This window comes from Physeter macrocephalus, chromosome 8 (assembly GCF_002837175.3).
Source record: "Physeter macrocephalus isolate SW-GA chromosome 8, ASM283717v5, whole genome shotgun sequence".
Classification (NCBI taxonomy): domain Eukaryota; kingdom Metazoa; phylum Chordata; class Mammalia; order Artiodactyla; family Physeteridae; genus Physeter; species Physeter macrocephalus.
In genome coordinates, this window is record NC_041221.1 from 141,595,576 (window position 1) to 141,618,612 (window position 23,037).

General features: G+C 40.2%; 2 protein-coding genes across 7 annotated transcripts in view; one reads left to right on the forward strand and one right to left on the reverse strand.

The window, feature by feature from the left end:
• The window catches only part of LARS1 (leucyl-tRNA synthetase 1), a 66,493-nt gene extending 63,537 nt beyond the window's left edge, over window positions 1-2,956 (reverse strand). For 2 of the 3 annotated variants that reach the window (XM_007115293.3, XM_007115292.4), the window contains exon 1: window positions 2,813-2,955. In XM_007115293.3, the coding sequence (XP_007115355.2) occupies window positions 2,813-2,818 (6 nt within the window). In that variant the 5' untranslated portion in view covers window positions 2,819-2,955. Of the gene's footprint in view, window positions 1-2,812 lie in introns of all 3 variants that reach the window. The other variant, XM_028493344.2, reaches the window with a different exon arrangement.
• An 11,267-nt stretch (window positions 2,957-14,223) lies between these two features.
• Window positions 14,224-23,037, forward strand: part of RBM27 (RNA binding motif protein 27) — a 65,117-nt gene continuing 56,303 nt past the window's right edge. For 2 of the 4 annotated variants that reach the window (XM_024121026.3, XM_007115291.4), the window contains exon 1: window positions 14,224-14,472. In XM_024121026.3, coding sequence (XP_023976794.1) covers window positions 14,414-14,472 — 59 coding nt within the window. In that variant the 5' untranslated portion in view covers window positions 14,224-14,413. The remainder of the gene's footprint in view (window positions 14,473-23,037) is intronic. The other 2 variants (XM_007115289.4, XM_007115290.4) reach the window with 1 other exon arrangement.

Genomic DNA, 23,037 nt, shown 5'->3' on the forward strand with positions numbered 1-23,037 from the left:
ACTAAGTATTTCTTTTCTCTGTATTGAGCGTGCTAAATGCACAAAAGCTCTTCTTTGAGGTCTCTGCTTCTCAGAAAAAACTGTTCCTCAAAATTCAAAGGTCAATTGTAATGAAATCTGATATTGGCCCCAGCACCAACTTGTTGTATAACTTTAGCAATTTGATCAATCTGAGTCTCAATTTTTTCACTGGTTACTCAACTAAACAATTGGTTTGCTGTTCTGTCTCATTTTGTTTCGTTTTGTCTTGGTTTTGGCCGCACTGCTTGGTTTGCGCAATATTAGTTCCCCGACCAGGGTTCGAACCCATGCCCTCAGCAATGAAAGCACAGAGTCCTAACCACTGGACAGCCAGGAAATTCCCAACAACTGATTATTTGAATTAGTTAAAAGGCTATTTAACAAGAGCAAAGTTCCTAAACTTTGGCCCTATTGACATTTGGGGCCAAATAATTCTTTGTTTTCAGGGGCTGTCATGGGCACCGCAAGATGTTTAGGAATATCCCTGGCTTCTACCCACTAACTGCCAGTAGCATACCCCCAGTTGTGATAATCCAGAGTCTCCAGACCACATGTTCTCTGGGGGACAAAATCACCCCCAGTAAAGAACCACTGAACTAGATAATAAACTTTTCCATATATTCATAGTATTCTGCAGTTCTTAAAACTTTTATGCACATTAACTTATTTGATCTTAACAACAACACTAAGAGGTGGGCAACAATCGCCCTAAGAAGTGGGCAGACCAGTGATTACCATTTCAAAGATGATGAATCTGAAGCTCAGAGATCATCATGCCAGCAAATGGTCAGGCTGGACAAAAACCCTCATCTTCTGACTTTTATTTCTGCTTTCTCTTAGTACTCTGGCCATATCCTAGCACCACTGGCTGTAGAACTTAGACAAGATCCTTAACCTCTTTAAGCCTCCATTTCTCTATCTATGAAATGAGAATAATAATCATAAATACCTTGTACTATTATTCTGAGGATTAAGAGATAATATGCATTAAGGACATAGCATAGTGCTGGCCCTATGGTAAATGCTCAATAATGCTAACCATTATCACAGAGAGACAACTAGACCTCATGTGCTTTTTATCAGATGTCAAAATGGCACTGTGGTTATGTTTTAAGAGAATATCTCATTATATTTTAAAAACTTACTGAAATATGTATGGATGAAATGATACAGCGCCTTGAATTTGTTTAAAATGAATCCTGACAGGTGGAGGAGAAGGTTCTGGGGAAGGTACGACTGAAATGAGATTGGCCCTGAACTGCCAATTATTGAAGTTGGGTGATGGGCACATGGAAGTACATAACACTATTATTTCTACTTTGTTCACTACTTAAATTTTCCAAATGAAAAATTTTAAAACAATAAAAAATTTAAAGTTGACTAATATCTTTATTACAACAAATCCCCAGGTCTAAGTCTGACATGTAACTAAAAGGTATTAAAACTGTCAAAACCTCTATAAAATAAATATTCCTATGATACGAAGGAAATTACATTGCTTGCTCTCTACAAATTCAATTACAATATAAAAACTAATTTTATATCCATGCTATTCCATGTTTATTATCTTATACTCTTTACTATTGGTAAGGTTTCTTCCAGAGTTAGAAAACTTTCATTACAGGAGGGTGCTTGCAAAAGAAATTTCCCCATAGTTTACAATTGCAAATAGTACAATAATTAAGAGAATGAGCTCCAGAATGGGACCAAATGAATTAAAATTCTACTTCTTAGTAGATCTGATCTCACCCCCTCTATTCAATACAGGAACATCACTTTTCTCATCAGTTTCCCCTTTCTACAGGACAATTTCCATAAGCATACAACCACTGTATAATTTCTCCTGTCCTTAAAAAAAAAACCAAAAACCAAAAACAAACAAACAAAAAAACCCTCTTTTAACCTTCATCTACTACCCCATTCCTCTGCTCTCCTTTACAGAATTCTTCAAAAGAGTTGTCCATACTCATTATCTCCAGTCTCTCTCTTCCCATTCATTCTTGAACACACTTTTCAATCAGGACCTACGAGGCTTTATATGACCTACATCCACCCACCAATCAACCACCACCACCACTACCCCCCCACACACACATCATCATCATCATCATCATCATCATCATCATCATCATCATCATCATCATCATCATCATCATCACCTCCCCCCGGATGACAGTCCTTTGCATATACAACCCTCCTTGTTTTTCACTCCACTCACACTGTTGGCTCTGCCCGGAAATCTTTTCCTCCGTATAGCTGCACGGTTTGCTCCCTTACCTTCTGCCACAATGCCACCTCAGCAAAGCTTTTCTTGATCCCCCGCTTCCTGATCTATTTTTTTTTTGTTTATAGCACCTACCGGCACCTGACATATTTTACCACATACTTTAGAATGTAGCGCACACACACGTAAACACCATGAATGCAGAAATGTCTGTCTACTTTACAAAGAGGGGCTCAAAAATTTTTTGTTTAAAGGAGAAATCAATGTCACATACTCCTCTTTCTCCAAATCAGTTTTTAGAAACTTTGGTGAAATAACACACGTGACATGAAGTAGTCTACAAAGTAAAAGCTATCAGGGCCTCGCTCATCAGCTAGCAAGAAAAGGCACATCCTCACAACAGCCAAGCCTTACACGTGGGAGGCAAGGCCTCCCCTGTCTTTAGAAAAGGATTTTTTCCCTTCAGGACAGTTGCTACCACATGGGGCCCCTAGACTCTGGCAAAAGCAGGTAACCAGCCGGGTTCCAACGCCTGGCCTAGCGGAACCTCTTCCCGCCAAAACTCACCGCCATGGCGCCGCCCGTCCGACTGTTCAAACCCACGACTGTGACTTCGGTGATCCCCCTTAAAGGAGTGGTTACAACCTTTCCCCTCCCTCTCTGGGAAGCCAGGCCTACCACGGCACTAAAGCACACACTTCGCACCTGATGAGGCAATCACGGGCTTACTATATAAGTACTTCCGGGGGCATCTCATAGCCTGCTGGGAATCGTAGTTCCCAGACCCCTAAACCCCACGTCCTGCACGCATCTATTGACTACATTTCCCAGAGGACAAAAGGCTACGGAAGTGTACCCGATAAGCCACTCCGGGGGAACCGGTAGTGACGTCATGAGCATGTTGAACTACAAAGCCCATGATGCAGTTCGGGGTCGCAGACTGCCGCGAGCGCACTCTGACTGACGTGGGGATACCCTGCGTTCAACCTTTTCACCGTATGGAGCTGGGTCCGGTGTCTTGTTCGGATGCTAGGATGCAGGTGTATTCGTCTTCAGTGACTGAGGTGCTAATTATGAGTTGCTGTTGTGCACAAATATTTATCACTGTCGGTGGCATTCCAAAGTCCAGAATTTAGACATTTTATAGCCATTAACAATCTCCATTTTATTAAAGGAGAGGCTGGAAGCCTTCTACCTGGTCCCAGTGCCAAACTCAGACTGTTTCATCCGTGTCACCAAGCAAGACTGAGCTGTCTGAAGTACTAGTCACTAGCCACATTGTGGCTATTTAAATTAATTAAAATTAAGTAAAGTTTAAAATTTATTTCTTCAATCGCACTAGCCACTTTTCATGTGCTGGAAAGTCCATGTGCCTAGTTGTTACCATATCTGGACAGTACGGATATAGAACATTTCCATCATCAAAGAAAGATCTATTGAAAAGTGCTGATCCAAGACTTTTACTTTCTGGTGGTCAGATTAGTTACTCTCACATGCATTCCTTTATTAATTCAATAAATAATCATTAAGGATCTACAAAGCACTTGGAGGGGTGGAGGTGTGCCCAGCCCAGAAGTGTGTCTTCCTAATGGAATAGAGGGAAAAAAATTTTTAATAAAAATTTTAACAAAAATAAATTTTGAATTATATATGTGTAATATATATTGTATGTACATTTTTCAACAATTAGTTTTGAAATATAAATTTAATGATGGCCTAACACAATGCCTGGCACGTGGTATGGGCTCAATAAATATTTGTTGGATGAAAGGAAGTTAAGAATGAACCTTAGGGTGGGAGGGAGGGAGACACAAGAGGGAAGAGATATGGGAACATATGTATATGTATAACTGATTCACTTTGTTGTAAAGCAGAAACTAACACACCATTGTAAAGCAATTATACTCCAATAAAGATGATAAAAAAGAAGAATGAACCTTAGGTTATAGAGAACCTACCAGTGGCTCTCCTGCCTCCAGGCTCTTACACATACAAATACTCCGCATCACTTTCCACACTCTCTACTTTTAGCTACTAACCATTTGGACATCACTTCCTGACAGCCCAAGTCTGGGTTGAATGTCTGTTCCTAAATATTCTCCGAAGAACCCCCTTCCTGCCCTCCCTTGGGAAATTTATCTCACTGAATTTTAATTGCCTGTTGATTTATCACTAGAGTTAAGCTCTATGATAGCACAGACTGCCTAGCACAGTGTCTGGCACATAGTAGGTGCCTTATAAGTATTTATTGAATGAATGAAAGAATCCTCATCATCCACAGCTCTTATAACTATGGTTTTCCTGTTCCAATTCTGCCCTAACCAGTACTATTTATCATCTTTGACTCATCAGCTTACAATCCACGTTGGTAATTGAAATTATTCATACAACCAATATTTATTAAATACCTCCTATGAACATGACATAGAAGTAAGGTATAGTAGGGAACAAGACAGACACCGCCCCTGCCCTCATGGAACTTACAGTCTAAAGTGCATGAGCCATTAAAGAAGAAAATAAACAAGTGATTGTGTGACGACAAATTATGAAAATTATGAAAAACCTACCTCCATGCCTCCAACTGCATTCTTTTTAATTTTCCTATTTGTGACAAATATTTTTTTCAAGGGTCACTTGGTTTTCATTCATTCGACAAAAATTTAATTCACTTATACTATATACAAGGCACTATCCTAGATGCTAGAAATACAACTCTTGAACAAGACAAGTGCAGTCACCTCCTTCTAGTGGAAGAGGCAAACATTGAAGCAATGGGAGCGATGGGAGGCCATGGAAGGGTTTTAAGTAAGGAAGGGACATGGTCCCATTTGTGTTTCATAGAGATCTTTCTGAAGATGGGTTGAAAGGGAGAAAAACTGGAAGCAGAAGGCTGTTGCAGTCGTCCAGGTGAGAGGTGACGGTAGTTTAGACTTTAGTGGTGACAGTAAAGGTGGAGAAAGGTAAACAGAGTCAAGAGGTATTTAGAAAATGAAAGTTATTACAGCTTAGTAATATGGCTTTTTAATTGGGAATTATCAATTCTTTGCTATGCCATGTGGATTACCCCCTCTAGATAAATGAAATTTGAAAGGTAGCATAGTGGATATTAGCTCAGGCTCTGAATCAGACCAAGTTCATCATTTACTAGCTGAGTGACCTCAGGCAGTTCAATTAACCACTGTAAAATAAAGGTAATAATAGTAAGTACCTCATAGAGGATTAAAGAAATAATATGTATTTAGGTATAAACCCTGTATATATATATATATATGCCCAGCATATAGTAAGCACTTTAAAATGTCAGATATTTTTATTACTATTTTAGGAAAATTGGTCTATAAACACTAATCTGAATCTTATTAAAATAGAAAAAGCTTACCTGCACCGCATAATAATCTCTTTCCTAGCCTAACTGAGCTAGTTATCACCATATAATTGTGTGGTATGCCTTCACCAACTATCAGGCCATATTGTGCTCATTCTTTAAAATGCCACAACAACTCACTTCCGCCTTATTTTATTTTGTTTTTCTTCCAAACCCACCCCACCGGTCACTCTACTCAATTCAATTGAATCAGCATTTCTAAATTCAGATGCATAAAGCTATAAGTAGCTTTGGCTTGTCTCTGAGTCTCTTTATATTTGTTTTTCATGCATATTTACCTAACCTCCCAACCTTTATATGACACAGTTCAAGGAAGGAATTGGGGGCATTTATTTTCATACTTCTGTTCCACAAACATGGCACTCAATAAATATAGTTGTCACTTCCCCACCCTATTAGACACCTTTTGTTTTTAAATGGTTTTTTTTCCAACATTAGTGTTCTACCTTAACTTTTACGTTTCCTGAATGGTGAACAGTTTTGTTTTTTATGACCTAGGCAATTAATATAAAGAGAAGGAGACCTTGGGCTTCCCTGGTGGCATAGTGGTTGGGAGTCTGTCTCCCGATGCAGGGGACACAGGTTCGTGCCCCGGTCCGGGAAGATCCCACATGCCGTGGAGCGGCTGGGCCCGTGAGCCATGGCCGCTGAGCCTGCGCGTCCGGAGCCTGTGCTCCGCAACGCGAGAGGCCACAGCGGTGAGAGGCCCGCGTACCGAAAAAAAAAAAAATCCCATTGTCTTTTCCTACTAAGAGATTTTACCTTCCACATCATCAAATTTCATTTCTCTACTAGATCATACCAATCTACGTTCATACATATCTTCTAACCTAATGCAATCAAGCAGACAAGCAAGCAAAACAAAAACAGAATGAAATGCAAACAAATCCTCCCTATCCCACCACACCTTTCGGTACCTTCATCGTTCTACTCCCCTTTACAGTAAAACTCTTCAAGAGAACTGTCATACTATCTCTGATTCCTCTCTTCTCTTTCTCTCCTGAACTCTTCCCAATCATGTGTTCACCTCCTCCATTTCATGGAACTGTCCAGGTCATCAATGACCTTCATGCTGCCAAATCCAATGGTCAGTTCCATGTTCTCATCTTACTTGATGCAAGAACTACATTTGACACAGTTGAAAACTCCATTTTTCCTGAGACACATTTCTTCTTTCTCTGTTCTCCTCCTGCCTCATTGACCAAGTCTTCTCAGTTTACTCTACTGGATATTACTCCCCTTCCTTCTAAATAGGAGAATGCCCTAATGGCCTTTCTATCTAGATATACTCACTTCCTAGGTGATCTTATTTAGGCCCATGGTTTCAACACACTTTACATGCTGATGAATCCCCAGTTTTAAACACAAGGCCCAATCTCTCTCATGAACTCCAGACTCTCAGATCCACCTGTCTACTTGGCATTCTACTTGGAGTTTTATATTAATTATCTATCATGCCTAAGAAATTACCCAGAACTTAGTGGCTTAAAACAATAATAGCCATTAATTATCACTCACAATTTCTGTGGGTCAGGAGTTTGGAGGCAGCTTGTCTGGGTAGTTCTGGCTTGGGGCTTTCATGAAATTGCAGTGAAATGCTGGCCCGGGCTGCAGTCATCTGAAGGTTTTACTCAGGCTGGAAGATCTGCTTCAAACATAGCTCACTCACAAGGCTAGAAAGTTAGTCCTGGCTGTTGGTAAGATGCCTCATTTCCTCTCAATGTGGGACTCTGCGAAGGGTTGACTGAGTGCCTTTGGACATGATGACTGGCTTTCCCCAGAACAAGAGGTCCAAAATAGGAGCTATAGTGCTTTTTATCCTAGTCTTGGAAGTCAATGACTGTCATTTCTAGTGTATTCTGTTGATCATACAGACAAGCCCTGATCCAATGTGGGAGCAAAGTATACCTGGGTGTGAAAACTACAAGGTAAGGATCACTGGGGGCCATCTTGGAGGCTGGCTACCACTGTGTCCAATGTCTAAGACAATGTCTAATGTCTAATTCATGTCCCAAACTGAATTCATGATCTACCAGCCATTCTCTAAATCTGCTCCCCACTCATTTTCCCCATCTCAGGCCAAACACCTTGGTGTCATCCTTGATTCCTTTTTGTGTTTCATACCAACAATTAATCTGTCAGTAAAACTCATTGACTCTACTTTTAAAATATATCCAGAATCCAACTTCTTCTTACTATCTCTTTCAGTGCTGGTCTAGTCCAAACCACCAACATTTCTTGCTTGGATTTTTGCTTCCTAACTGTTTTCCCTACCTCCACTTTTGTCCCCTCCAGTCTGATAACCATGAGGCAGCCATAGTTATTGTGTTTAAAAATAAAAAACTAAATCAGACAATTTTATTCCTCTGCTTAAAACCTTCAGTGTCTTCCAGTTTCACTCAGAATAAAAATTCAAAGTCCTTATCATGGCCAACAAAGACCCGCATGATCTGGCTTCTAACTACTCCTCTAACCTCTTCTACCATCACTTTCCTCCTGGCGCACTCTGCTCCAGCCCTATTGCTTTCCTCCTTTCCTCAAACTTTCCAAATTACTTCCTGCCTCAGGGTCTTTGCACATCCCTGAAAAGCTCTTCTTCCTGATATCCACATGACTAACACCCTCCAGGCCACTGCTCAGTCCTTCCCCATCACTCTCTCTCCCATCACGTTGCCTTATTTTTCTTTATAGAATGTATCCCCCCCAACATATGATATAGTTGTTTATTTGTCATCACTCTCCTCCTGCTAAAATAGATCTCCAAGAGAATGCCTATTTTATTTGCTGCTGTATCCCCAGGGCCTATAAGAGCGCTTTGCCTATGATAGGTTTGCAATCAATATTTCTTGAAAGAAAGAAAGGCTGAATGCAGGAATTGAAAGAGGCTAATCCATGCAGAGTTTGTTGGCCAGAGTGCCTGGCACACAAGGAGTATGAGTTATTATTATTTGATGTGTCCAAATCCCAAGGGGCTTATTCAATCCAAGGAAGAGAGGGCAGTTGTCTTCTAATATCAGAGGGATAACCAGAGGGAACGGGTGTCTGGTCGGTCTACTGTTGCTATTTCCTGCTTTAAAAAAAAAAAGTCCCTACAGCCGTGGAGCTTTGCACATTCCTCCTGGATGCTTTTCTAATCTGTAAGGATGGCAGACTGACGTCCCTATGAAGATCTCCGAGAATGGTGCATGGACTATTTCTGGTGCACACACATCCAGAGATGCCACTTTCAACCTTTTCTCCCTGTTGACACTGCTCTCTATGTGTGAAGCAACTTTCTTTTAAATTGAGATAATTGTAGAATCATAAGCAGTTGTAAGAAATAATGCAGACAGAGCTTTTGCACACTTTTCTTAATTTCCCCCAATGGCAGCATTTGCAAAACTCTAGTTTTATGATTTTGCAAATCATAATCAGAATATTGACATTGACATGTTTTATGTGTATTCATCTGTGCATGTCTCTGTGTGTGTGTATAATTCTATACAATGTTATCCTCTCTGTAGTTCCTATACGCACCCCCACATTCAAGATACAGAGCAGTTCCAATTCAACAAGGATCCCTCATGCTGCCATTTAAAAAACACGCCCACTTTCCCTCCACACCTCCGTCTCTGTCTTCTGCTCCTAAAATTATGTCATTTTCAAAGTATTATATAAATGGAACCATACAATATGTAACCTTTGGGGATTGGCTTTTTTCCTCACTCAGCAAATTCATCCAAATTGTTGCATGTATCAATAGTTCCTTCTTTGTTGGAGGGAAGCATGGCATTGCATTCCATGGTATGCTGTGTCACACAGTTTAACCATTCACCTGTTTAAGGTCATCTGAGCTGATTCTTGTTTTGGGCTATTATAAATAAAGCTGCTCTAAACATTTGTGTACAGGTTTTTGTGTGCGAACATATGCTTCCATTTCCCTGGGATAAATGCCCAGGAGTGTAATTGTTGGGTCATATGGTAGTTGCATGTTTAGTTTTTTGTTTTTTTTTACTGCAGTATGCGGGCCTCTCCCTGTTGTGGCCTCTCCCGTTGCGGAGCACAGGCTCCAGACGCGCAGGCTCAGCGGCCATGGCTCACGGGCCTAGCCACTCCACGGCATGTGAGATCTTCCCGGACTGGGGCACGAACCTGTGTCCCCTGCATCGGCAGGCGGACTCTCAACCACTGCGCCACCAGGGAAGTCCTGCATGTTTAGTTTCTAGAGAAAATACCGAAGTGTTTTTCAGAGTAGCTACCATTTTACATTACACCAGTGAAGCGTGAGTGATCCAGTTTCTCTGCCTCCTTATCAGCATTCAGCACTGTCAGTTTTTCTGTTTTTTTTTCTTATGTTAGCCATTCTTTTTTTTTTTTTTGGCTGTGTTGGGTCTTTGTTGCTGCGCGTGGGCTTTCTCTAGTTGTGGCGAGCAGGGGCTTCTCTTGTTGCGGAACGCGGGCTTCAGTAGTTGTGGCATGCGGGCTCAGTAGTTGCGGTGCGCAGGCTCCAGGGCACGCAGGCTCAGTGTGGCTCGCGGGCTCTAGAGCACAGGCTCAGTAGTTGTGGCGCATGGGCTTAGTTGCTCCGTGGCATGTGGGCTCTTCCCGGACCAGGGCTCGAACCCGTGTCCCCTGCCTTGGCAGGCGGATTCTTAACCACTGTGCCACCAGGGAAGTCCTAGCTATTCTTATAGGTATTTAGTGTGAAGCAACTTTTAAAAAAATCCCTTTTAATGTAGTTCTCCTAGGAAAACAAACTTATTTCCATAATGAAGAGAGACTATTCCAATTGACTGACAAACTATTTGGCTGTCAACTCACCTTGACTTTGCATAACTAAGATTCAAGTGACTTTTACTGAAGTGACTTTTCTCTGAGCCAGGTGGGCTGCTCCAGGTGACCCAAACTCAGAAGAGACTGATATTTTGATGCGTGTGTTGTTCAATTAGCTGATTATTTACAAATGTACAGACATGAGAGCGTCTGTTTGTAAGCATGAGCTTCCTAGTTTGAAATTCCACCAAAGCTTAATTTAACTGCATGTAAAGGAAGCAAATTGTGATTGTAAGGTTCACAGAGAAAATTCAAAAATGACCCTCAACTTCTCTTATTGTACATCTGGGACATTCTCAGCCGCAGGTTGGAGAATAAGGACCAAAAATCCCCCCATAATCCCTCCAAAAAAGTGGGCAGAATACAGTCTGATTGTGGAAATCCTGTCTAATCCTGTCAACACTTGTGTGAAATCACACCATTGACAGTTCTTCCTGGTGGAGGCACAGTTACCCTCAAGCCAAGAAAGTGAACGTGGTTTGAATAAGGATGGTTTAGATGTGTTTTCTTCTTGTAGTGTTACTCTCTCTTTTCAATGCCCCATATTAATAATCTCTTTTGTCTTTGATAAACTGGCATCTCTTTTTTTCTCCTCGTGTGAAAATAAATAAACTGAGAGAAAAGTCAGTATTTGTCAAGTAAACATTTTAACATCCACCTTAATTAACTAAGGAAAGAACATTTATTTAAAATCAGTTTTACTCTGTATTATCCAAGAGCAGTGCCTAATAGATGATAATGGGCTCAATACGTATTTGTTGAATGAAATTTGAATGAACCACATAGTTCATATGTCAGTGTTTGCAAGTGAGGTGATTAAGTGAAGGTTACAGGTGTGGGCTTTGGAATCACTCAGGGTCAAGGCTGGGTTTTTTTTTTTTTTGTGGTACGCGGGCCTCTCACTGTTGTGGCCTCTCCTGTTGCGGAGCACCGGCTCCGGACGCGCAGGCTCAGCGGCCATGGCTCACGGGCCCAGCCGCTCCGCGGCATGTGGGATCTTCCCGGACCGGGGCACGAACCCACGTCCCCTGCATCGGCAGGCTGACTCAACCACTGCGCCACCAGGGAAGCCCAAGGCTGGGTTTTTTCACTCATTAGCTTCATGACTTTCTGGGATGCAATCTTCTTGTCTATGAATATTGTTTACTATACAGGGGTACTGTGCATGAGAAGCAGAAATTCACTGAAATATTTAGCATAGGGCCAGTAAAGGGTATGTACTCAACTTTGGGTTTGATGATCATTTCCAATGCATGACTATTAGACCACCAGAACCTGAGCTCCCGAAAGGCAGTGAATGGATATAACTTTTCAAACTTTTGTCTCTGCCCCAGCCCAGAACACAGAATCTGGTACCTGGTAACCAGCACTAAGTATAGGTGTGTTGAACTAGTACATATTGTGTACTCATTGCCTTCAGGGTAGCCCAATAACTGAATGACTGAAACCAGTGCCTCATTCATTCACGGACTTCAGATGAGTCAGTTCTGTACATACAACAAATAAAGTATATGGAAAATTCTGGGCCATGGCTACTGACCAAATCCGAACAAACTATTGAGCAAATGGAGTGAGTCTGGCATGGGAGTGGGATTGCCTGTATTGTATCTCACTTCCACTTCTGGAAAAGCAACTCTTCTATAGATGCGACTTTCTCAAGACCCAGTTTGGAGTTCAACATCTACATTCAAAATACTAGTTTATATCCATCTATCTATTTTATTATATTCTATTCAGTTTATAAAAGTAGTAACATCACATTTGAAAAATAGGGGGAAAGGAATCAATTATCCAGGGTCTCCAAACCCAAATATTGCTACTGTAATCATGTCTGTTTTACTCTCTGTGTTTGGTTAAATGATGCCCTTGGTCTCTAGGAAGCTGGTATCTCAGCACCCTCACCTCTTGAAAAATTTGTTCTATAAATACATTTGAAAAGTACTTTGAAATTCTTGCAGAGGAGTGATTTACTGTGATAAAGGCAATTCCTATTCCATATCAATCATGCTATCAAGTTCTTGCCTAGCCCTAGGCCTAATCAAATCACTTTTACATTTCTCTTTTTAAAATTTCTGTCATTTTGGGGTAACACTTCATCTCTGTAGTGGAAAGAAGTAAAGGGAAAATGTGGATAAGCATAAAGCAAGAAGGAGAGGTGAGAGGGAAGAAGAGGCAACAGTCGAATGTGGGAATGCTCTGGGCTTGCTGTTGGAGGATGTGGATGTTACTTCTGCTCCATTGACAGATGTGCAATTCTGCGTAAATCACTGTCTCTCTGGGCTTTTCTTCTCATACGCAAAGTTGGGAAGGAGGTGTCAGTGAAGGAGTTTCACTAGGTGATTTTTAAGTGCACTTCGCTTTTATCACTCTACGGTAAGGGGTCCACAAACTGCGGCCTGCAAGCCAAACCATATTGCCATCTGTTTCTGGACACCTGCGAGGTAACAATAACTTTTACACTTTTAAATAGTTGAAAAAAAAAATCAAGGGACCAATATATTGTGAAAATTCTCTAAAATTGACATTTTCATATGAGTTTTATTGGAACACTGCCACAGTCACTTGTTTACATATTACCTGTGGCCTATTTCATGCCAAGAGGGCAGAGTTGAGTAGTTGCCAGAGACATCATGGCCCACAAAACCAAAAATATTTGCTGTCTAGCCCTTTACAGAAAAAGTTTGCCTACACCTGCTCCATATATGTATAGCATGCCTGCTTATTTTGGGTTGACCCGTCTCTTTTATACAAGGTGTGTGCTCATCAGGTATTTTTCATAGTGTTATGATTATAATGCATTATCCCATATACTGTTCAGCTTTCTAACAGGAGGGACTCTGTTTTGCTCACCATTGGAATCCTAGCACCTTACACAGTGCTGGTATATAGCAGGTGCTCAGTGTTTGTTGTTAAATAAACATTCTAACACCAGTGCCAAGCCAGTCATTTCAAAACTCCAAAAGGGATTTTTCATCTAGTACAGACTGTCTATTTCAGTGATTTCAATTTTTAAAAAATTATTTTTAAAAACTTTTTTTCTGACCAAAATCCTCCCTGCACTAAACTCCCACCGAATTTTAGATAGGCAATGAAGACAGAATTTTTGTAAAAATTGGAATCCTTTTTCTTCCTAAATAAAAAATATATTTAAAATACTGGTAAAATTGAAATGGCCTCAGCCTTTTACAACCGTTGCGCCACGTTTTAAAAATGACGATTATTGGAGTCCAAGGCATGGTTGCCATAGCATTTTGCATAATTTAAGCACAGCAGCAAAAGATACCGGTATGTGTGCCGAGCAAAATGAGTGTGCGAGGAAAAAAAGTAAAATTTTGCGTTCTGTGCGATATGTCGAACGTGAGCGTATTGCACGTTGTGTTGCAGATTTACTATAGCTGAGTCATTTCGGGACACGAGTGTGTGCTTCCAGGAAAAAACGAGAAGAAGGAGCCAGGCTGAGGGTCTTGTCGGGTTCCCCTACGCACTTCCAGCAGCAGACAGCGGTATTCCGCGGCGGTCGGCGGCGTGGTCAGAAAAAAAAAAAAAAAAAAAAAGGCGCCGCGGCCCTTTAAGAGCCACAGCACCTTCTCCAAGATACCATCTTGCACCAGGAGTTCACTTAAGCTCTCTACCTACCTTGCTAAATCCCTCCTCCTTCACTGGGTACGACAGGCGGGCGGGGAGAACGAGCCTTTTCATTGGCTTTGCGCGCACGGCCCCTCTGTCTCCTATTGGTTCCCGCGCCCGCCACTCGACGCTGTCTCCCGCCCTTTTGTGCCGTCGTGCTACGTTGAGTGAGGGCTCTTGGGTTAGTTCCTGTTAGGCCCCGGCCGGGGGAGTAGGTTGAAGTCGCCTAAGATGCCCGGTGGGCTGGGGCACTGAGAGCTGTGAAGAAGGCGTGAGGAGGCGGCGAGGGGCGACCCGCGGCAGGCCCGAACAGGAGCGGCGGCCGAGCCCGCCTTCCCTGCACCATGCTCATAGAGGATGTGGATGCCCTCAAGTCCTGGCTGGCCAAGTTATTGGAGCCGATGTGAGTGAGGCAGGCTGGGCCGGGGCTGGCGAACGTGGGCGTTGGGGGCCCGCGGGGGTGTGGGGGGAGGGGAAACGGCGTGGGGGAGGGCGGAACGGAGGGGCCGCGGTCTGTAGGTCCCTGTAAATATTGGGGTGCTCAAAGGGGTAGAAGGAAGCGAGGGAATTTAAAACATTGCTCTTTGAGAACTGAGGGAAAAAGCGGGGCTGTCGAGGGATTTTAAAATTTGAATACCGGGATTTTGAAGGGAGTATCAGGATACCAAGGGCATTACAAATAATATTATTCCGGGACTAAAAGATCTAGAAGCAGAGTATCGAGGACCTTTTGAAAACATGAGGGGAGAAAAGGAGAGTAGGGACGTGGAGAGATGTATAGCGATTACTGAGCTCTAAAGGTTCAAGAATATTGAATTAAAAATAGGGTAGTTGAAAGGGATTTGTGGGCATCGAAGTGTTTTAGGAATTATTGGGAACCTGATAAGCCTATTGAGGGATGTTATTATTGAGGAGTTGATAGTGCCAGGAGAGCTAATGATTTTTAAATACCATTAGGGGTTGGGAAGATTGAGATTTTTGTAAGTTTGATTGGGGGTTGAAAGGACTACCCTGGTATCTAATATTATTGGAGGACGGGCTGGGAGGGGTATACCGGCAGTTTCTAGGGATTTTTGGATACAGGTATTGGAGTGATAAAAGGCGGGGGTAGTAGGAAGAATGAGTTTTGTAAGTCCTGAGAGGGCAACTGAAGACATTGGGGTGTAGGATTATCGGTGCGGGGGTTGTTTTTTAAAAAATACTTTGGGTAGTGTTGTAGAAATATTGCTGGGACCCTTGAAAGGAATAGCGGCGGTATCAACTTTTGGTTGGTTTTGTAATCATTTTCAAGGGGCAAGGTTGTGAAGTTCTTATTTGGGACTCTGGGGCACAGGTAGTCTCTGAAACACATCTCCATGAGCAAAGAGGGAAAGCTGGAGGGAGGGTTGGAGAGAGGCGCTATCTCACCCTCTCGGGAAGGAAGGCATGGGAAGGGATCATTTGCTGCCCCCTTGTCATTTCTCCTTCTTACTTATCCTCCTAGTGGAGGGGAGGGCTTTCTGGCTGAAAGAAGAGGGGTAGATGAAGAGAAGGGCAGGCTTTGATTCATTAGATCAGATCACTTTAGTGGAAAAATTGAGTTTTTGCAGAGGCAGAAAGAAGGGGTAGTTGGGGAGGTGTGGAGGTATGGTGAAGTTGGGGCTGTTGGGAGACAGTTACTTCCCTGTTTGTCTATTTCCTTGTCCTCCTGAGAAACCCTGTTAACGAACTTTTGTTGTTTGCCGTTTTGGTTTCTTGGGTTGGGATGGTAACACCTAGGGAGACTTATCTGTAGTCCAGTGTGTCAGCCTTGTGAAGGAAGTAGGATGGGAAAGGGAGACAGCATTAGGAGCATTGTGATGTCTGAAATGATATTTATTTGCTTTCTGAGGACGAGGAGTGTGTGAGTAGAGCACAGGTGTGAATAAATGTACACTAAGGGCCTCTGAGTTTTACATTAGTGATGGTCTGATTAAAGTGAAAGGGACTTCTGGACACCGTTGGAAGTTTTATAGAAGAATATGGGCCTGTTGAGTGTTCATCATAGTTTCCCTACACGCAGTAACAAGGTTGGAGCACAGAGATGGAAATGAAGGTGGGAAATCATGAAGTAGATTTAGTGAAATTGGCCATATATGGAAGAGGCTAGAAATAGAAGAAGGTCTATTAGAATATTCTTTACCTTTGTGTTTTTAATTTTTTGGTAGAGATCCTTTTGAAAGTATTAAATGTGTACTTTATGTTTTGTATAGAAGGTGACAAGTTTTAACATTATAGTTAATTGCTATTTTTTTTTTAAAGTTCCCTGAAATGTTTTGGTCTGGGTAATGTTTTTTGGTTTCTTTCTTAATGTCAGAATTTAGTTTGGATGGGAACTTAAACCTCCTAAGAGTGTTTTCACTAGGGTTTTTTTTTTTTGACTATTTACACTGATTATTTTCAGAGATATTCTGTAATTTTCATGGGTAAAAATTATCTTTCGAAATGATTATTTCTGTTTAGTTTCCCCATTTGTTTTGAGTTATATGTTCAACTTAAAGCTCACATGCATCTTTTAAGAAAAATTTTGTTACTTTTTTAGGGTTAAAAAAGATCTAAAGTCACTGCTTAGACTTTAATAATACAAATGATTTTCCTAGAACTACAAAATTAAAATACTTATTTTTAATTAATGTAAGTAATGATTTTGGATGAAGGTGTTAATAAGAAATAGTAAATGCAAATGCCGAGGTCACGTATATTTTCATTCTTAGTATGTTGTCATGGGAGATTATTTTTTGTTTAGACATCCTAAAATGTAATAAATGATATGCTGAAGTGGGTTGTATTTGTAAATTTACTTTTTGCATATTCCAGATTCAAGAAAATTTTCATAGGAGATTGGCATGTTGCTACAACATAGCATTTCAGAGCAGTTGTTAGGCTTTCATATAATGTAGTTGCAGTGGATATGTTGGAATCATACTGTAGCTGTGTACATCATTTCCTATTGCACTTTCTTATTTAGCTTATTTTGAAGTTAACTCAATTTAGGGAGTTCGCTGGCGGTCCAGTGGTTAGGATTCTGAGCTTTCACTGCCATGGGCCCAGCTTCAGTCCCTGGTCTGGGAGCTAAGATCCTGCAAGCCACACGGGTGGCCAAAAAAGAAAAAAAAAGTTAACTAAATTTATAAAAGTTTTTGAGTTTTAGGGATTTTTAAGCATAGTCCACCTCGTCATAGTGAAACGAAGGCACGTAACAGGATATTACTAAGCCAGTCCAGTTTGTATGTGATTATTCCCTGTAGACAAATAAGAAATCTCATGCTGTTAGAGCTTATCTGTTTCCTTCCACTCCTTTTGTAGGTGTGGGACATATCTATTACTTTACTAGAGGAAAATCAGAAGGAGGGAGGCTAGAAGAAATGACTCCTTAACTGGCTGTGAGAAACCCAGTACCATTTTTGTTGGCAGTGCAGTAAAGGGGAGAGAAACCATCTTAGTCAAGGAGTTTGTCTCTTCCTACCACTGCATGAACAGACTGAACTCACAGATCTTCTTTGGGGTACTCATCTTTCTTCACTTTCAAAACCTCCTAGGTATCCTAGTTATAGAGACTGTGTAGGGATTATGCTTAAGTAGGACATGTTGGATTTCTTTTTATTAGAAATAACTGCTCATTTTAAGTATTTGGACTCCTTAAAGGTAGGGGTCTAAGTAAACCTCGGGGATAAATCAATCACTAGAGAAATTTCTACAAGTTTAGAAAATGTTCAGGCAAGCATTTTTCAACAACAAGCATGCATTTCTACCAAAAATGCTGTCTTTAATGAGGAATGTTTTAAGTTATTTATATTATATATTAAATACATACAAATACATCTAATTTACTGCTGCTTGTTAGGCTTATTGTAAACATTTGTCTTGTGATGGTCATTTTGTAACGTATAGAAATATTGAATCACTATGTTGTGCACCAGGAACTAACATAAGTGTTGTAGGTCAATTTTACTTCAAAAACAAACAAACTCATACAAAAAGAGATCAAATTTGTGGTTACCAGAGGTGGGGGGTGGCGGGAGGGGAATTGAAGATAGTCAAAAGGCACGAACTTCCAGGTATAAGATGTATAAGTACCAGGGAGGTGAAACATGACTAATCTAATTAATACTGCTGCGTTACATATGAAAGTTGAGAGTAAATCCTGATTTCTCATCACAAGGAAAAAATGTGTATTTTTTTTTCTTTTGTGTCTATATGAGATGATGGATGTTCACTAAATTTATTGTTTTATTTACATACATTTCATGTATGTAAATCAAATCATTAATGCTGTACACTTCAGATGTATATAGTTCTGTATGTCAATTATATCTCAATAAAACTGGAAGAAAAAAAGCTATGAATAAGAATTTGTCCTGATAATATGTTTTAAAAAGAGTGATGGGGTTTGTAATACTTTTTGGACAGTCGTATCCATCTATTTATCTGTCATCTATCTATTTTAGTAGAGCATCATTATGTGACTTAGGGCATTTAGCTTCTAGTTCTGTATGTGATCCACTGTTTGATTTTGGAGAGATTGTCTAACCTTCCTGTATTAAACAGAGTTAATTACTTTAGCCTTTTACCTACCTCACAAATAGGATATGAGTATTATGATGCAGACTATAAAAAGTGCTTTGTGTACCTCAGAATCATTAAATATAAGTGAAATTTTATGGTTTTTGAAATGTGAAAATATGTTGAACTCTTTTTGCAAAAATATTTTACTTAACTAATGTTAAGCGCTGCTGCCTTTTACAAAGTAATTAGTCCAGTGCATGACAGGGTTAGATTCTCCTTACAGGCCCTATAGGTAGGGACAAGAATTGCTAGTGAAAGGACTTGGTGTGCAGTTTCTGTGAGTTCAGGTCTTTGTAAAAAAAAAAAGCACCAGGAGATTGACTGTTTCATTTCTGAGTATGATGGAAAAGGCAGCAATAAGGTTCACTGAGGTCATTATGACTCAGTGGTCAGCGGGTGTATACTGGGTTGAACTCTAAAGTTTACATGCTGCTTATAGGTTTGCAGTCCTTATCAAGTTAACTGTGACTAGTAATCTCTGCAGTTGCTCAAATGGGAAGAAAAATCACCATGTAGCAGCTGTTAGATCACATCTCCCTGATAAATAAACTACAAGGGTAAAATGAGTATTTTGTAAATATGTTCTTAAGATCAAAAAGTAGTGGTAATTTTCTGAAATGTATGTAGTGGCTTTATAGAATTGGTGTGCCTCTAAAGTCCTGTGGGACTTGTTTAAGGAGACCGTTCAGTATTTCATAGAAAGAGACTTATTTTGACCGGAAGACTTCTTGGCAAGTTATAGTATACTAAGTTAAGAAGGTATTTGTTCTTATGCCCTTTGGTCCGCCTCCTAAATATTTCTGACTTATTCTCCCTGGCCCAATTGTTGTAGGCTAGAAGCCATATATTGCTTTTATAGCCTTATGTTTCCTACCACTGTCTTGTCTCATCCTCTCACAGTGTTGTTACTTCATTATTAATCTCTTTTTTCAAACCATTTGATATTTTGTACTATAATTATTTGTTTTCATTTCCATCTCTTAGCCTTGTGACTGCAGGGCAAGGTCTGTCTTGCTCAAAGTAATTCCATTATCCAGCAAGATGCTTGGCATTTTGTTAAGACTCAGTAAATGTTTAAATGAATCAATGTCCTCATATGTATATTTAGGTTGGTCACAATTAGAAAAGTAAGATTTTGTTTTAGTAGTCTAATTTTCTGGGTGTGCTTAGCTGGGGGCTACTGCACTAGGAGCCATAGTCCAAGTATCACAAAGAGATACAACTGAGAGTCATATATTTTCCCCTCCAGATAAATCTAGGGATATTTTCTTCTACATCATATTCATTTATGAAAGCCCCTAATTAATGAAGGGGAGTATGAAAGCTTTCTTTTGAAAAGAAGTAGAAGTACCAATATTTGTGTTTCTTAATATGAGTTAACAGGTTCTTAGAAATTAATAGTTATTTATTCACTTATACTCTGATAAAATCAACTCAGATTTTACTTATTTTTCCAGTACTTTCTTATCAAAGGAATATTCTGAACATAGATCTCAGTGTCAGACTTCCTGTTTTTTTACTTTTTTATAAGTAGAAATAAAAGCATTGCGTTACAGAAAATGTAGAAGGGACAGAAGAGAATAAAATTATTTGTATATATTTATTTCTAGTTTCTCTTCTGTGTATGAACTTTCACGTAGCTGTAATTAGACTCAAATGTAAAATTTTTTAAAAAATTTTTTATCTTTGGCTGCATCGGGTCTTTGCTGTGGCACGTGGGCTCTTCGTTGTGGTGTGCGGGCTCCAGGGCACATGGGCTCTCTAGTTGAGGTGCACGAGCTCGGTAGTTGTGGTGCGCAGGCTTAGTTGTCCTGCGGCATGTGGGATCTTAGTTCCCTGACCAGGGATTGAACTCGCATCCCCTGCATTGGGAGGCAGATTCTTTACCACTGGACCACCAGGGAAGTCCTGCAAATGTAAAATTTTTTATCTTGATTTCTCCAGTTGATGTTAGCATTTTAATATTTGTGTATTGTTTCTATAACCATCCCTTTGGTTGCCTAATGTTTCAAAAATATTCAACAATAAGAGTGGTTACTTTGACTTTACTTTTTCTGTTAAAAATAATGCTGTTTTTATATAATACATGTATATGTATTTAGTGTCTCTTAGGTACCCATAATATTTTCTACGTTTGGCTTTATTTCCTGAGGTTTGTTTCCCATAAGTACAACTACTAGTCAAAGAGTATGGACATTTTTTAAAAAATTAATTAATTCATTTCTTTATTTTTGTCTGCGTTGGGTCTTCGTTGCTGCGCGCGGGCTTTCTCAGGTTGCGGCAAGCGGGCGCTTCTCTTGTTGCGGGGCACAGGCTCTAGGCGCGCAGGCTTCAGTAGTTGTGGCACGTGGGCTTAGTTGCTCCGCAGCATGTGGCATCTTCCCAGACCAGAGCTCGAACCCGTGTGCCCTGCATTGGCAGGTGGATTCTTAACCACTGCACCACCAGGGAAGTCCTGAGTATGAACATTTTTAATGGCTGTTGATACACATTAGGATCAGGAGGTTTTTTCCCTGTGGCCTAGTAGCGTAGTCATTAGTTGTCTCACCTCTGAAACAAAAATCACACAGGGGTAGAACTTAAAACAGCCCACATTCAGAAACATGTAGATTTTTCTGTAAATGGTTGAGGTTTAGGTAGCCTTGGCTTTTTCCTAAAGTAGTTAGTGGTGTTTCTTGGCTTGGGGCTTAAGGTAAAGAAGAACCTTTACTCTTTGTTCTTGGGATTGGGTATATGTCTAAATCTGTAAAGCTGAGGTGCTAGCTCAGTAGATGTGTCAGTACCTGCAATGGAGATTTCATTTAGAAGAAAAAGGACAAATTTGAGGTTTTTACAGATAAGACATTTTTAGGACAATATTTCTGTTCACTTCCCCTAATAAAAATTAATTCTAGTCAATTTTTATTTTTAAAATTAAAAGATAGATAATTGAAACGTTCTTAGGACATTATTATGCAAGATGTGACTTTTAAGGAATCCTCATTTGTAACTTCCATTAAACTTTAAGAAATTTCTTTTGTTGGTTCTTTATTTTAACTGAAAAGTGATTATTGGTTGAGACTTAGAATACATTAATTTGTTGTGCAGATAAACATTAGAAAAATGTATATGCTGTGATAGATTTTACTTGCATGGAATTGCAGCTGAGTTTTAGTTCCACAGGTAAGCTGTCTGCCTGCTCTTGAATGGATCACATGATTTGTCTTTACATATTTACAGATTTAGGTATCTATAAAATGAATAATGATTGATTGATTATGCTGTTAAGGTCTTTTAAAGACTATAGTAGAATAGTAATTTTAGGTGGATATTATTACCTTTTCTAATCTCTTTGTTATAATGGAAGCCCCTTTTTGTCTAGAAACGTATTATTGTATTAATGTATTTAACATAGCCACGGCTCCAGAATTTTAAAATCTGTTTCTTTCCAAAATGTACTTGTCCCTGTAGTTAAACAGAAATGGATTTCCATAAGCTTTGGTTACAAATGAAGGGCTAAAAGGTTTTAAATACTCTTCTTGGGTACTGCTTTTTGTGTAAGAGAAGTAGGAAGTGGCCCTGCATTTGATCCTATCAAGGATCTTAATCATGCTCAGATTTTTGTGACACACTTCTGGAAGTCTTGTTGGGCTACTATTAGTATTGGTACCATAGCTGCTACTGTATTGTAATTGTCAGTTTTTAAAGATTATATGGTATGTGGTGATGAAAGAATAAATAAGAGCAATCATAAAGGTACTGAAAATTACAGCAAAGAACTCCCTAATGTATTTAAGTTTCAACATGACTCATTTCAGATTGGCAATTTCCTTCACGGTGCATTTATGGATACATATTAGGAGCTGTTAAATTTAAATGGTCCCATTCCTTTGTCTGTAAACATGCTTTTGTATTTGGTGCAGAATTCTAACTATCAGTTATTAACAGTCAGTTGTTCACTCACATTAAACAAATATTTAGAATCTGTGATCACTCTTTTTCTTGGTGTCTAGTCTTTTTCTGCTCTTTTACCTTCTTGTAACTATTCATCTTGAGGGTTTTTTTTTTTTGGCTATGCGCAGGCCTTCTCTAGTTGTGGTGCACGGGCTTCCCATTGTGGTGGCTTCTCTTGGTGCAGAGCACGGGCTCTAGGGCACGCGGGCTCTAGAGCGCAGGCTCAGTAGTTGTGGTGCACGGGCTCATTTGCTCCGTGGCATGTGGGATCCTCCCGGACCAGGGCTCGAACCCGTGTCACCTTCATTGGCAGGTGGACTCTTAATGACTGTGCCACCAGGGAAGTCCCCCATCTTGAGTTTTAACACTATCACATCAAGAAGTATTTCATCAGAAGCAGCCTAACTCTGCATTTGTTTTTCAGAATCTGAATACTAAATATACGTATAAG